Source organism: Apium graveolens, chromosome 4 (genome assembly GCF_009905375.1).
Source record: "Apium graveolens cultivar Ventura chromosome 4, ASM990537v1, whole genome shotgun sequence".
Classification (NCBI taxonomy): domain Eukaryota; kingdom Viridiplantae; phylum Streptophyta; class Magnoliopsida; order Apiales; family Apiaceae; genus Apium; species Apium graveolens.
The window spans coordinates 11,609,902-11,626,616 of NC_133650.1; the positions used below are offsets into that span (position 1 = coordinate 11,609,902).

Sequence of the window (16,715 nt, forward strand, 5' to 3'; positions counted from 1 at the left end):
GGGTGCCAGTCAATGCTGACGTGACAGCTGACGTTGCTATTGGGTCCCCAGTGCTGACATGTCAGCTGACGTGGAAGTTGACTGGGCGGTCTGTGTGGCTGCTGATGTGACATTGGGCCCGCAGGCAACAAAAACAAACTTAAAAAAGTATTTTTGCAATTTTTTTAAAAAAGTGACAGTATTTTTACAAAAATATTTTTACTCTTGTGTATTTTTCAAAAAAGCCCTAAAATTTATATTAGAGTAATGTTAAAGGCACAAAAATAGTTCAAAAATAATTACAAAAATTTGTTATAATATGACATGTAATGGGTGATGTTGTAATATAAAATAATTTAATTGATGCTATTATTTTGAATGCATGCGGTCCATTTATATTTAACCAATAAACATCTAACACGTGACATTTGTAACTATTTTAAAAACTAATTTTTTACCCCTAACATTTTCCCTTATATTAAGATCGGAAAAAATTCGATTTGGATATATTGGGGTCATAACTCGTTTATTTTTTCAATTTATGAGACTTTAAAAAATATCTTATTATCAAATTTAGTATTTTTAAATAATATAATGTATTTTTTCATAAAATTATAATCAAAAAATTATGTTATTATAAAAAAATAAACTGTTTTACATATGCATTTTACTTATAAATAGGAAATTTTGTTTAACAATTACTCCCCCGTCCAATTTTATGTGAGTCATTTCCTTTTTAGAACGTTCTAAAAGTAATGAAACTCCATTTTTAGCATTTTTTTAACTTTTTATAACCACGCGTTCATATAACAAACTTATTTTAGTATTCACTATCTTATTTTGATCTTATTTTATGTGGTTCATATTGAAATCAACCATTAATTTTTTTAAAAATGTGCTAGTTAAATCGGCTCATACATTACGAGACAAACAGAGTAATATATATTGACAATAAGTTATGAACAGTGTAAAATCGTGTACTTTCATATTTTTGTGTCAAAAATTTTAAATACAAACCCGATTCAGATTTGTATCGTGTACCAATTTTGTGATACTAACCCGTAATTAATATATTGATGGCTAACCGTTTATTTCACGAAAGTACACGAATTATTTATGAAAAATAAATAATATTAACTATTAAAAAATGCAGTAGATAATTAATTAGTCTAGGACAGTAAATAACAGCAAGAAACTCATTTGATATCACTGACATTCCAGCTTACCGGAATTCACATTATACTAGCATTTTCAGTATTCTAGCGTGCCCAATGCCTTCAAACTTCACAATTCACATTATATATTGTGGAGTACATCTTTCATTTCATACGCACCAAGTGCATTACCATTACAAAAGGTTAAGCTGGAAATTATAAAGCAGTTTGTAAAGCAGAAAACAGGTCTCTCTGGTAATAATCCGGAGCCTTTTAACACCCCTTCAAAGTTTACAAACATGTAAAAGCCTATCCAAATTTGCGTTCAAATTTACCAAGTGTCTCGGCTCGGGTCATACTAAAATCAGCATACGCTTCATTAAGTCGGTTGCTTATGTCTTCTCTCAGTGCCTCAACAAAATTCATGTCATTCATTGCTTCATGCCAATCCACACCACCTCTAGCACACTTCACAATGTATTCTTTTAAAAGGAATATTGTCTCTGCACCCATTCCACTAGAATTTCCACTTCGAGCACTAGAATGGTCTTCCAAATTTCCATCAAGGTTTTCGGCTTTCCCTTCCAAGAATTCTCTGACACCCCTGAAGCAGTCACTAAATGATTCTTTCATCTTTTCCAGTGTTCTAACACAAAAAGCACGTGTTACAAGTAACTCGATAGAGGCAATGAGCCGGCTGTTTTCTCTGGTAACTCCCATGAAGTACTTTATACAATACTTTAAGAATACACCCATTTCAATGAAGTCGTGATGGCTGCCATTAAGCAAAAACAACTTCACAAGTTGGTAGTGAACCAATCTTGTTGTTGACAATTCACTAGTGCACACTTGTATAGGTGTAAAGTACGTCATAAAAGAACTGACTTTATTGTTCTGAGCGGGAACATTTGTGTCAACAATCCAACGATTAAGCATTGAACGATCAGAAGGGCGGACACTAGAACTTACTTGCTGCCGTTCACTGAGGAACAAATGAGCAGAGCTCAGCAATATTACCTGCATAGGAGTAACCAACATCATGCTCCTTAGTAGGTTAGTATACCTTTTTTAAAGTATTTTAATAAAAAAAATCAAGTACGAGGCAGCTTGGTAAGCGGATTGTCACTGCTGATGAATGAAACCACCCAGAGAACAAAACCTAGATTAAAAGATTAAGTTACCTTCCCAAGCACATGCTGAGCAGCTTCATTACCCGCTTCAGAACATTTGACGAGTAGGCCTTTGACATTTTGGAACTGGTAAAATTTGAAAGGTTCCATCTTGATATCAAACTTGACAACCCTTAAAACTGATTTAGCTTCCGCACACAAAAGAAAATCTCGACAACTGCAACACAAAAATTGACAAAGACGTGTTAGATACCCCATGTATGTAAATATGTACAAGATCTTTCCTTTCACTAAGAAATTACAGGCTATATTCGTTTATAAATAATTTTATACTTGAAATAGCTTCAAAACGAAACATAAAAAAAAACTTTATACTAAAGATCAAAGCTTCATAACAGGTCAACCAAAGGCTAAAAACAAGAAGTTTAATCGAGAGGGAGATTGACCAATCACCCATATAAAAATGATACATACTCGCAAGATGTAGTGCTCAATAGACAAGAGAGTACCTGAAGAAATCCTAGAAAGCTACACAAAATAGGGGAAAATAGTGGAGACAGTCTATTTGTTTAGCTGAACCTTAATAATAGTATAATACAGCAGAACAGAGAGATGCAAAAGGGTGGTGCAACTCCCTAATATAAAAGAATTTTACATACATATCAAAATCTATATATGACAAGGCCAAGAGGGATCTTATCCAAAGTACTACCGGACACTGGCTCAATTCTCGTCAAAAACATATTATAATTTAAACATATACTTCTATTTACCGTAAAGATCTAGAGTTAATACCTAGGCAACTACAAAAAATTACATACTGTTAATTTCTTAGTAAAAATTGAACACATCTATAGTTTAAGGCACGCTTTAGCCTTATATTTCAAATTCATGAGAAGGTGTACACATAAAATCAAATGACAACATGTGACATTGTAAAAATATATAATTTTTTTGTAGTACTTACTCATGATGTCTACGAATAATATATATATTTAGTTTAGAATGTTACAGTTTTTTAGTATGTATTCAGGTCCCACATAAAAAAAAAATTAAAAAAAATATTGTGGGGGCACGTGACCCCAAGGGTCCCCAACTTGCATCCGCCCCTGCCTGTGTATGTAAATATTTATAAGATCTTTCCTTTCACTAAGAAAATGTGGCTATATTCATTTATCAATAATTTTATACTTGAAATAGCTATTAAACAAAACATTAAAAAAACTTTATACTAAAAATCAAAGCTTCATAACAGGTCAACCAAAGGCTGAAAAAATGAAGTTTCATCGAGAGGGAGATTGACCAATGACCATTAAAAATGATACATCTCACAAGATGTATTACTCAATTGACCAGAGAGTACCCAGTGTGATGAAATCCCAGAAAGCTACACAAAATAGCGGAAAACAGTGGAGCAGTCTATTTGTTTAGCTGAACTCTAATATAGTATAATACAACAGAAAATGGTGGTGCGAGAATTTTACATACATATCAAAATCTGTAAATGATAAGGCCAAGAGGGATCTTATATCCAAAGTACTAGCTCAATTCTCTTCAACATATTATAAGTTAACAAGTTAGAATGTAATGTCTTACACAGCTATTATTCGGGCAAATGCTTCTGCTCCACCTGATGACTGCACCAACAGAAAGATGATATGAAAAAGCAGCTCACAGGGCAGGTCTTTCATTGTCGCCATTGCCTACACAGTTTAAGTTACAACTGATTAAAATAACTACACAACATCACATTTACTGTTGTAGGGAACTTGTAGTTGCAGAGTAATAAACTATCATAGCACTTTTTTATTAATATCATTCATACAATCATCATTTAATCAAATAAATAATATTGTAAGGGATAAAAGACGAATCATGTATTATCATAAATAATAATAAAAAAATAAAACTGCCTATAAAGATTTTAGACACCTTAAAACAATTTGTTTGACAACACTCCTCTTACCGGAGACTTTCTTTGAAACCTGGAATTACAACAATCACAGCATAGCAAACACTTGAACTACTGTTTTTACTGTACCCAAATGACAAAAATTTGGTCACCTACAACGTAATAAATAAGCACCAAGATAAATACTCATACCACTTAAAGTTAAAAGCTATCCCAAACACTCTAAATTTGATTATATCTACACAACCGTTTCAAATGCGCTTAAATTTATTCCAAATCCTCTAAATTAGATTAAATATACACAACCGACCTAAGGTGCACTCAGGAAACATGGATTTCATTTCCACATTATTTGTTTGGGATACACGAGTACTATAAAATCTCAATTCCAGAATTCATATTAATAATATACTGTTTAAGTATTCATGTAACACCAAATTCAATTGCTATTTAGAAAAAAAATGGAATCATAACATTTGGAATTCAATCTGAACTTTCTTTAAAAATTAGTTTGAAGTATACAATGTCAAATCTATGCTAACATAACAAATACTCCGAAATACAAAAGTACAGGTAGTCATCAATGTGTAACAAAACCTAATCTAATTATCATGATCTATAGACACTTGAGCATGTTGAACATTTCGGATGTGCCATTCATAACTTTTCACACCCTTCAGAACTTAGAATCAAAATATACCTAGGGATTCACATACATAACATTGATTTGTACACTAATAATCAGAAGATAAAATAAAAAAACTTAAATTCATATAGCTCCATCCGTGCATGCTATCTATTCTACAAACATCATTTGGGCAGGACCATCTCTAAACTCATTCTGTTTCTTTGTTGATCGAGTGGTTGAAATTTAATCACTATAACTGCCATCTACATGTGTAAAACTCATTATCTTCAATCCATCGTAGAAAAACTCAAGCTAAATAGCATAAGAAATAATCATTCACAAATTAACCGTAGAAATTTGAATAACGCATCAACATATGTCTTCAACTACAATGTCCAAATTACTAATTTTAAAATTTTATTTAAACAACACAAATCTGTCGAAATACTATACGTAGAAAATAAATATATACAAACTATATATATTGGTAGAGTAAATAGATGTTAATAGATTTTGAGAGATAAACATGAAGATCGAGAGAGATATTGACCTATTTATCAATCTGAGAAAGAAAGAACAAGCTGATACTTACTTATAAATATATGTATATGTGCATATGAAGTCAGAGAGAGACCACCGGTATCAGAGTGAAATGTTATCTGTTATTAATAGTTTATATTATTTTTTTTGGTAAATAAAATGAGAAATTTTAACATATCAGTTATCAATTAACCATCTTAGATTTGGGCCAATTCCAAATCCAAATTCTATTAACTCTCCCGTAGAGCTAATTTTACCAAATACATCATTTCCCTGGAATGCTCGCAAAAAATCATAAATTTTGATGAACCCTAGAACAAGAACATTGTTTATTAAAGAAAATACATGTAAATAATTAATTAATATCAATGAAAACTTAATTAAACCATGAAAGAAGCATTTAGGCCAATGTGCTGCAAGATTAGGTTGTACTTTTAGAAATTAAAGTAGACAAAGAAAGACTTCAAAACCCATATTTATCGTGGTTACTGCATTTTACAAGCAACAAATCTTTCTGAGTTTACCGGAGATCTAAATGTTGGCAATCAACATTTAATAACATCAATGAAACTTATTTACCCTATATCGACAAACAATCAATATAAGCCTAAGTCAGTCAAATTTTAACAAAATAGAAATCAATAACACTTGCTCATATCATGGGAATCCCAAATCAAATATTAATGATTGAATTACATATCTACAACATATACTCGGCAATAAATCAACAAATTTATATTAACAATGAAGAAATCATTAATATTTTAAAACCACAAACTGTAACAATCACTTAAAAAACACAAAATCGATAAGAAATGTCTATAAACAGATTTATTAGTTAACAATATAGATATAGAGGGGGGACGGAGATCTCACAGATAAAAAATCACTCGATGGGTGAACCGATTATAAGATTGTTATCGGCGACTTCGGGAAAGGTGTGTTAAAGTGAAGCGGATAATTAGGTGTAACTTATATAGGGTCAAAGTTTTTAAGTCGGGTCATTTCTCAAGTTTTCCCCAAACAATGTGTCCCGGTTTGATTTCAAAAAATTAAACCCAGGTCTCTTAATTTAAGAAAAATATCAAACAAATAACAATTTACTATGTAAATCCTCCTTCTACTAATAATAATAACAACATTATTATTATTATTATTATTATTATTATTTTTGTTGTTATTATTATTATTAATTATTATTCTCGTACAGTTGTGTTCTCGTTCTGTTAATGTTCTCATAATGTTATTGTTATGGTAATTGTATTGTTATTGTTATCTTATTGTTACTGTCATTGTTAAATAGCATAAAATTTAACCATTAAAATTTGAATAACGCATATAATATCCAAATCACAAATTTCTAAAAAATTCAAACACAAACCTATAGAAATACTATAGGTAGAAAATTAATATATACAAACTATATATATTGGTAGAGTAAATAGATGTTAATAGATCTAGACAGATAAACATAAAGATAGAGAAAAGTTTTTTATCCTATTTATCAATACGAGATTAAAGAAAGAGCAAGGTGATACTTATTTATAAAAATATGTATAGAGTGCGGCGACTAGTACAAGAGTTAAAGTAAGTCCAAGAGTGTCCTAAGATATGTCTTAAAAATATTATAAAATATGATATCCTAGTAATTTAGGACAATATTCTCATGTATGCACTCCAACAACAATGCCTTATAGTTGTGTCTTATCATTAAAAATATATTATATTTAAATTATATTTGGAGGGAATGAAAAAATGAGAGAGAAGATATGTATAAAAAAATGAGGGAAGTAAATTTTTTCTTAAAAAAATTGAAATAAGGCATGCCTAGTGGAATTATTATCCTACATTAGCAACGAATTTGATGAAATTCTATAATAGAATCGAGGGTTCTCTACGGTTCTCTATATAATAGGGGTCTCTTGAAGAAAGGCCTATATGTTATTAAGTAGTTTATAATCTTTTAATTTGTTGATAAATAATGTATTTATCTATATGTTTTTATAAACATAGAGGATTAACTCTTTTGTGTAATATAATAGGAGATGAAGCCGTTAAATAGGCATATAAATCTTTGTTGGTTATTCTGAGTTAATACAACTAAGAATAATATTTATGAATTAGCTAAAGAATCAGAGAACGTAATCTCTAAACTAGGAAACAAACATTACAGCTACTGTACAATAACTTCCCAAATAATTTCTCACTCGATTCCTATTTTTCTACACCCCCTCAAGTCGGACAGAGAATATCTTTCATGGACAGCTTTTCAATTAAGTTTTTAAATTTCTTTGTTGGTAACGCGTTGGTGATAATATGTGCAATCTGGTGTCCGGTGGGAACATAAGGCACACAAACTAGTCTGTCATCCAATTTTTCTTTTAAAAAATGCTTATCACTTTCTATGTATTTGGATCTCTCATGAAGGACCGGATTATGAGCTATCAAAATCGCCGATTTTTTGTCACAATATGCCTTCATTGGTAATTTTATTCTCATCCGTAGCTCTTCCAAGAGTCTTTTAATCCACAATCTCACAAATTCCAAGTACAACTGCTTCAAATTCAGCTTCAACCTACTTCGTGCCACCACACTCTGCTTCTTGTTGCGCCAAGTTGTTAAGTTTCCTCTTATGTAGGTGCAATAACCTAAAGTTGATCTTTTATCAATAGCACTTCCTGCTCAACATCGGTATAAACTTCTACTTCGACAAACTCGTTTTCTAAATAATAGTCTCTTTCTTGGTGTACCTTTTGAGTAGGGCTGCAAATGAAAAGATCGGTTCATGAACAAAACTCGGGATCAGCTCGTTTAAGTGAACTCGACTCGGTTCGTTTCCTTAAACGAGCCGAGCTTGTACATGAAAATGAGCTTTTTGTCTGTTCGGCTCGTTTAGCTCGAACTCGGCTCAAACGCGATAACTCGACTCGGCTCGGATAAAGTTTATATATATTATAAATATTAAATTATTAATAATCACCTAAAAATTTTATTAGTACATTTTTTTATCATTTATTAATAATTTAATTATTTTATTTTATTTTATTTTTCTATATTTCAAACTTAGTTTTTTCGTAACGAAACTTAGTTTTTTCGTAACGAAACTAGCAAACATTGTTATCATGATATATTGATCCCCAGTTCTTTATATTTTCATAAACACTATTAAATAATTTGTAATTTACAGAAATCAAATTTAAGTAAAATAGCAAGGGGTCTGTTCCTAACAATAGGGCTCATCCAATCTTTAATCCAACGGCGTACAAACTGTTTGTTATGTAAAATCTCCCCGGCAAGACTGGCTCCCAAACAACAAAAAATAATAAAATTTCAACATCGACAGTTTAAAAAGTAATATACGATTTCTAAAGTTACGAATGTCTTAATAATTTAAAATAAAATTGTATGTATTCTTAAAACTCGTCTTCAAAAATAAAATGATATAGATCCAGAAACAAGTGTAGAGTGTGAGTGTGGTATATTATTGTAAGATGAGACTATTATTTGATCTCGATACAACTTGTAAAATTATAATTTATACTTTAAGGTTGGTCGATTAAAAAATTTCTGCGACCTATTAGTGGACAACTTAACTCAACTCGAGTTCGGCTCAGCTCGGCTGTTCGTGAACAAACTCGTGTTTGGCTCGGGCTCGGCTCCTTCCGAGCTTAAACATCACTTTCGACTCGGTTATTAAACTCGGGTCGGGTTGGCTTGTTTTAAAAAAAATAAAGCCCGGCTCGGCTCGAACAGAATTCAGCTCAGTCTGTTTGTTTGCAGCTCTACTTTTGAGTACCGTAGCACCCACTTGAATATATCAAAATGTTAAACTACATGATAATGCATAAATTGACTTACACCACTTATTGCAAATGCAACATCTGGCCGAGTGTGTGACAAATATATTAGTTTTCCCGGTAGTTGTTGATATTGCTCTTTGTTCACTTGTTCTTCCAAGGTTGCAGGCTGAAGCTTTATATTGGCTCCCATAGGTGTGAAGCTTTATATTGGCTCCCATAGGTGTGAAGCTTTATATTGGCTCCCATAGGTGTTTTCAACACGTTTACATCCGAGTAGACCAGTTTCATGTCACAGATCCAAAACAAACTTGTGCCGTGAGAAAACATTTCACTAGTAGATCGTTAACGTGTTGATGCCAGATTATCGGTAAAAATTCTTAAATTCCATCCTAATATCGAAGTTGACAAGTTTGAGAATGTTTCCATTTCCCCAGTAAAAAAAAATTGCAACTGAAACAAAAGATTCTCCGACACAAATTAAAGACCTTGCGAATGTAAATTCGTCTCAATGTTCCCCATTAATTAAAAACAATCGAAAACTATCTTCTTGGAAATGCCCGGATTTTATAAATAACAAATACACACTTGAAGAACTGCACACACAACATCAAAAACTTTGAATTAAAGGTAACTAACAACGGAAAACGAATTTAGTAATGAATATTTAATTCTTAAGCATTCAAATACGTAACTTTGTGTACGAGAAAATTACCAACTTATTCTTTGTAAGCCTTGTTATGAAATCAGGAAAGCAATGAGAAAGGAAGAAAAAAATGGCATGATTAGTAAAATAAGACAATGGTGAGGCCGTACAACAATTCACATAATATACAGGCAGTACAGACTTGGAAGGCTTAGAATGTAATGTCTTACACAGATAAGATCCTTGCAAAATCAGCCGCTCCGATTGGCGACTGTACCAACAAAAGTATAATTTGATACAGTGGTTCATAGGGCAGCTCTGCCATTGTTGCCATTTTAAAAAAAGTTCAAGCAGCAAGTACAGCCGATTCAAAAGACTACACATCACATTTACTGACACATGGACTTGTATTCAGAGACTAGTAAAACATTCATGCACTTCTTCGGATATCATTCGTACAAGCATTGTTTAAATAGTTTTAAAAGCACAGGAGATGAATCATGTATTAAGGTGTATACTTGCTAACGAAAAAATGCCACCAACGATTTTAGACACCTCAAGAAAATAGTTTCAACAGTAACATCATTCTTACCGATTGATTTCTACATGGCTTAATACTAATGGAGTTAATTGGGTGTTTATATTGAAGAAAACTTTTCATTGACCACTCTCGATGTGTGGGATTTCGGTTGACACCCTAACAAATTGTTTGTCTTTAACTCAAGTGGTAATTTATCTGATATAGCAATTATCTTACACGTTATTACCCTGCTGAACAGGTCGCAAGGGTAGTACAAGTAAGACTTTCAACACGAGACTCCACATTGATCTTTATTTGCAAGTACACTGATCTCTACTCACTATCTCCACATACGCGAGTTCAGTGAGGGCTTCTACACAATACAGTTGCAGTCAACTACCCTTGATTCGACTGCATGCACCTTGACTCCATATTATTATGACATCGTTAAACTAAGCTCAGACTAAAATGTCTTTGAACATCTATCAAAAGGTCTCATACTAATAATATTTCTAATGGAATAGTAATGGAGATTACTAGTTTCTTATATTTAAGAGAACTCTTTGATTTTTAGTGTAGGACTTGGGTTGACACTGCAACGAGAATATCCAAGTTGAGACTTTATTTACGATAAATCTAGAAGGGGAGTAAATCATTAAAGAAACATTACCAAGAGATGGATAGAAGAAACATATGCATATGCTAGACCTTGATTACAGCTACCTAGACATAATGCCTAACAAAAAATTGATTCAGTGCAATCATCATTACCCAACTGGTCTACTGCATAACTTCACTTCACTTTTTTTTATTTAACAAAAGAAAAAAACAAACTTTGCCTTGATTTACATTAATATACAATTTTCATTAATGTACATTATTGGTACTAGTTCAAAGACAGGGGGGGATGTAAGTATGAAACTGAAGCATGTGTAATAAAATAAAGATAAAAACAAACAATTGAAGAATAATAAAAACATGATGAACATAAGACAAAGAATTGGAACAGAACAAGTTACCTCGTAATATGTATGCGCATATATAGATACATGAAGAACAGGGTTTTGGTGACATTGCCGATCATCGGACCGTATAACACTGCCGTACCCTCCTCTTTTCCAATTGCAATTTCATTATTATAATTTTGTCGAATTTATTGCAAATATACTATTTTAATTATTTAATAATTATACTATGTTGAATGTGCTGACTATACGCTGACTGTACCAATAGTGACAGTGACGTGACAGCTAACGTGGAAAGTGGGTGCCAGTCAATGCTGACGTGACAGCTGACGTTGCTATTGGGTCCCCAGTGCTGACATGTCAGCTGACGTGGAAGTTGACTGGGCGGTCTGTGTGGCTGCTGATGTGACATTGGGCCCGCAGGCAACAAAAACAAACTTAAAAAAGTATTTTTGCAATTTTTTTAAAAAAGTGACAGTATTTTTACAAAAATATTTTTACTCTTGTGTATTTTTCAAAAAAGCCCTAAAATTTATATTAGAGTAATGTTAAAGGCACAAAAATAGTTCAAAAATAATTACAAAAATTTGTTATAATATGACATGTAATGGGTGATGTTGTAATATAAAATAATTTAATTGATGCTATTATTTTGAATGCATGCGGTCCATTTATATTAACCAATAAACATCTAACACGTGACATTTGTAACTATTTTAAAAACTAATTTTTTACCCCTAACATTTTCCCTTATATTAAGATCGGAAAAAATTCGATTTGGATATATTGGGGTCATAACTCGTTTATTTTTTCAATTTATGAGACTTTAAAAAATATCTTATTATCAAATTTAGTATTTTTAAATAATATAATGTATTTTTTCATAAAATTATAATCAAAAAATTATGTTATTATAAAAAATAAACTGTTTTACATATGCATTTTACTTATAAATAGGAAATTTTGTTTAACAATTACTCCCCCGTCCAATTTTATGTGAGTCATTTCCTTTTTAGAACGTTCTAAAAGTAATGAAACTCCATTTTTAGCATTTTTTTAACTTTTTATAACCACGCGTTCATATAACAAACTTACTTTAGTATTCACTATCTTATTTGATCTTATTTTATGTGGTTCATATTGAAATCAACCATTAATTTTTTTAAATATGTGCTAGTTAAATCGGCTCATACATTACGAGACAAACAGAGTAATATATATTGACAATAAGTTATGAACAGTGTAAAATCGTGTACTTTCATATTTTTGTGTCAAAAATTTTAAATACAAACCCGATTCAGATTTGTATCGTGTACCAATTTTGTGATACTAACCCGTAATTAATATATTGATGGCTAACCGTTATTTCACGAAAAGTACACGAATTATTTATGAAAAATAAATAATATTAACTATTAAAAAATGCAGTAGATAATTAATTAGTCTAGGACAGTAAATAACAGCAAGAAACTCATTTGATATCACTGACATTCCAGCTTACCGGAATTCACATTATACTAGCATTTTCAGTATTCTAGCGTGCCCAATGCCTTCAAACTTCACAATTCACATTATATATTGTGGAGTACATCTTTCATTTCATACGCACCAAGTGCATTACCATTACAAAAGGTTAAGCTGGAAATTATAAAGCAGTTTGTAAAGCAGAAAACAGGTCTCTCTGGTAATAATCCGGAGCCTTTTAACACCCCTTCAAAGTTTACAAACATGTAAAAGCCTATCCAAATTTGCGTTCAAATTTACCAAGTGTCTCGGCTCGGGTCATACTAAAATCAGCATACGCTTCATTAAGTCGGTTGCTTATGTCTTCTCTCAGTGCCCTCAACAAAATTCATGTCATTCATTGCTTCATGCCAATCCACACCACCTCTAGCACACTTCACAATGTATTCTTTTAAAAGGAATATTGTCTCTGCACCCATTCCACTAGAATTTCCACTTCGAGCACTAGAATGGTCTTCCAAATTTCCATCAGGTTTTCGGCTTTTCCCTTCCAAGAATTCTCTGACACCCCTGAAGCAGTCACTAAATGATTCTTTCATCTTTTCCAGTGTTCTAACACAAAAAGCACGTGTTACAAGTAACTCGATAGAGGCAATGAGCCGGCTGTTTTCTCTGGTAACTCCCATGAAGTACTTTATACAATACTTTAAGAATACACCCATTTCAATTGAAGTCGTGATGGCTGCCATTAAGCAAAAACAACCTTCACAAGTTGGTAGTGAACCAATCTTGTTGTTGACAATTCACTAGTGCACACTTGTATAGGTGTAAAGGTACGTCATAAAAGAACTGACTTTATTGTTCTGAGCGGGAACATTTGTGTCAACAATCCAACGATTAAGCATTGAACGATCAGAAGGGCGGACACTAGAACTTACTTGCTGCCGTTCACTGAGGAACAAATGAGCAGAGCTCAGCAATATTACCTGCATAGGAGTAACCAACATCATGCTCCTTAGTAGGTTAGTATACCTTTTTTAAAGTATTTTAATAAAAAAAATCAAGTACGAGGCAGCTTGGTAAGCGGATTGTCACTGCTGATGAATGAAAACCACCCAGAGAACAAAACCTAGATTAAAAGATTAAGTTACCTTCCCAAGCACATGCTGAGCAGCTTCATTACCCGCTTCAGAACATTTGACGAGTAGGCCTTTGACATTTTGGAACTGGTAAAATTTGAAAGGTTCCATCTTGATATCAAACTTGACAACCCTTAAAACTGATTTAGCTTCCGCACACAAAAGAAAATCTCGACAACTGCAACACAAAAATTGAACAAAGACGTGTTAGATACCCCATGTATGTAAATATGTACAAGATCTTTCCTTTCACTAAGAAATTACAGGCTATATTCGTTTATAAATAATTTTATACTTGAAATAGCTTCAAAACGAAACATAAAAAAAAACTTTATACTAAAGATCAAAGCTTCATAACAGGTCAACCAAAGGCTAAAAACAAGACAGTTTAATCGAGAGGGAGATTGACCAATCACCCATATAAAAATGATACATACTCGCAAGATGTAGTGCTCAATAGACAAGAGAGTACCTGAAGAAATCCTAGAAAGCTACACAAAATAGGGGAAAATAGTGGAGGACAGTCTATTTGTTAGCTGAACCTTAATAATAGTATAATACAGCAGAACAGAGAGATGCAAAAGGGTGGTGCAACTCCCTAATATAAAAGAATTTTACATACATATCAAAATCTATATATGACAAGGCCAAGAGGGATTCTTATCCAAGTACTACCGGACACTGGCTCAATTCTCGTCAAAAACATATTATAATTAAACATATACTTCTATTTACCGTAAAGATCTAGAGTTAATACCTAGGCAACTACAAAAAATTACATACTGTTAATTCTTAGTAAAAATTGAACACATCTATAGTTTAAGGCACGCTTTAGCCTTATATTTCAAATTCATGAGAAGGTGTACACATAAAATCAAATGACAACATGTGACATTGTAAAAATATATAATTTTTTTGTAGTACTTACTCATGATGTCTACGAATAATATATATATTTAGTTTAGAATGTTACAGTTTTTTAGTATGTATTCAGGTCCCACATAAAAAAAAATTAAAAAAATATTGTGGGGCACGTGACCCCAAGGGTCCCCAACTTGCATCGCCCCTGCCTGTGTATGTAAATATTTATAAGATCTTTCCTTTCACTAAGAAAATGTGGCTATATTCATTTATCAATAATTTTATACTTGAAATAGCTATTAAACAAAACATTAAAAAAACTTTATACTAAAAATCAAAGCTTCATAACAGGTCAACCAAAGGCTGAAAAAATGAAGTTTCATCGAGAGGGAGATTGACCAATGACCATTAAAAATGATACATCTCACAAGATGTATTACTCAATTGACCAGAGAGTACCCAGTGTGATGAAAATCCCAGAAAGCTACACAAAATAGCGGAAAACAGTGGAGCAGTCTATTTGTTTAGCTGAACTCTAATATAGTATAATACAACAGAAAAATGGTGGTGCGAGAATTTTACATACATATCAAAATCTGTAAATGATAAGGCCAAGAGGGATCTTATATCCAAAGTACTAGCTCAATTCTCTTCAACATATTATAAGTTAACAAGTTAGAATGTAATGTCTTACACAGCTATTATTCGGGCAAATGCTTCTGCTCCACCTGATGACTGCACCAACAGAAAGATGATATGAAAAGAGCAGCTCACAGGGCAGGTCTTTCATTGTCGCCATTGCCTACACAGTTTAAGTTACAACTGATTAAAATAACTACACAACATCACATTTACTGTTGTAGGGAACTTGTAGTTGCAGAGTAATAAACTATCATAGCACTTTTTTATTAATATCATTCATACAATCATCATTTAATCAAATAAATAATATTGTAAGGGGATAAAAGACGAATCATGTATTATCATAATAATAATAAAAAAATAAAACTGCCTATAAAGATTTTAGACACCTTAAAACAATTTGTTTGACAACACTCCTCTTACCGGAGACTTTCTTTGAAACCTGGAATTACAACAATCACAGCATAGCAAACACTTGAACTACTGTTTTTACTGTACCCAAATGACAAAAAATTTGGTCACCTACAACGTAATAAATAAGCACCAAGATAAATACTCATACCACTTAAAGTTAAAAGCTATCCCAAACACTCTAAATTTGATTATATCTACACAACCGTTTCAAATGCGCTTAAATTTATTCCAAATCCTCTAAATTAGATTAAATATACACAACCGACCTAAGGTTGCACTCAGGAAACATGGATTTCATTTCCACATTATTTGTTTGGGATACACGAGTACTATAAAATCTCAATTCCAGAATTCATATTAATACTATACTGTTTAAGTATTCATGTAACACCAAATTCAATTGCTATTTAGAAAAAAAATGGAATCATAACATTTGGAATTCAATCTGAACTTTCTTTAAAAATTAGTTTGAAGTATACAATGTCAAATCTATGCTAACATAACAAATACTCCGAAATACAAAAGTACAGGTAGTCATCAATGTGTAACAAAACCTAATCTAATTATCATGATCTATAGACACTTGAGCATGTTGAACATTTCGGATGTGCCATTCATAACTTTTCACACCCTTCAGAACTTAGAATCAAAATATACCTAGGGATTCACATACATAACATTGATTTGTACACTAATAATCAGAAGATAAAATAAAAAACTTAAATTCATATAGCTCCATCCGTGCATGCTACTATTCTTACTACAAAACATCATTGGGCAGGACCATCTCTAAACTCATTCTGTTTCTTTGTTGATCGAGTGGTTGAAATTTAATCACTATAACTGCCATCTACATGTGTAAAACTCATTATCTTCAATCCATCGTAGAAAAACTCAAGCTAAATAGCATAAGAAATAATCATT

General features: G+C 32.1%; 1 protein-coding gene and 1 long non-coding RNA gene across 5 annotated transcripts; both read right to left on the minus strand.

The window, feature by feature from the left end:
• Nucleotides 1-1,210: 1,210 nt before the first annotated feature.
• LOC141717750 (uncharacterized) lies at nt 1,211-11,445 on the minus strand. 4 transcript variants are annotated; one of them, XM_074519941.1, is made up of 4 exons: nt 11,326-11,445; nt 3,860-3,966; nt 2,315-2,480; nt 1,211-2,150 (listed from the first exon to the last, which is right to left on the minus strand). In XM_074519941.1, exons 2-4 carry the CDS (start codon nt 3,961-3,963, stop codon nt 1,443-1,445), a joined length of 978 nt encoding a protein of 325 aa, XP_074376042.1. In that variant the 5' UTR covers nt 3,964-3,966; nt 11,326-11,445; the 3' UTR covers nt 1,211-1,442. The 4 variants fall into 4 exon arrangements, with proteins under 4 accessions (XP_074376042.1, XP_074376043.1, XP_074376040.1 ...); XM_074519942.1 differs by lacking the exon at nt 11,326-11,445 and adding an exon at nt 10,017-10,497; XM_074519939.1 differs by lacking the exon at nt 11,326-11,445 and adding an exon at nt 9,202-9,688.
• A 2,131-nt stretch (nt 11,446-13,576) lies between these two features.
• On the minus strand, nt 13,577-15,532 carry LOC141716715 (uncharacterized). The gene is made up of 3 exons (XR_012573308.1): nt 15,430-15,532; nt 13,887-14,052; nt 13,577-13,721 (listed from the first exon to the last, which is right to left on the minus strand). It is a non-coding gene; the product is annotated as an uncharacterized LOC141716715 (long non-coding RNA).
• Between the last annotated feature and the right edge of the window lie 1,183 nt (nt 15,533-16,715).

Coding starts and splice junctions, on each gene's coding strand:
- LOC141717750 (XM_074519939.1), bottom strand. CDS start 9,333: ATGGGAGCCAATATAAAGCTTCAGCCTGCAACCTTGGAAGAACAAGTG. Junction 3,967..9,201: donor TTGCATTTGCAATAAGTGGT/GTAAGTCAATTT, acceptor TAAACTGTGTAG/GCAATGGCGACAATGAAAGA. Junction 2,481..3,859: donor TTTGCCCGAATAATAGCTGT/GTAAGACATTAC, acceptor TTTGTGTTGCAG/TTGTCGAGATTTTCTTTTGT.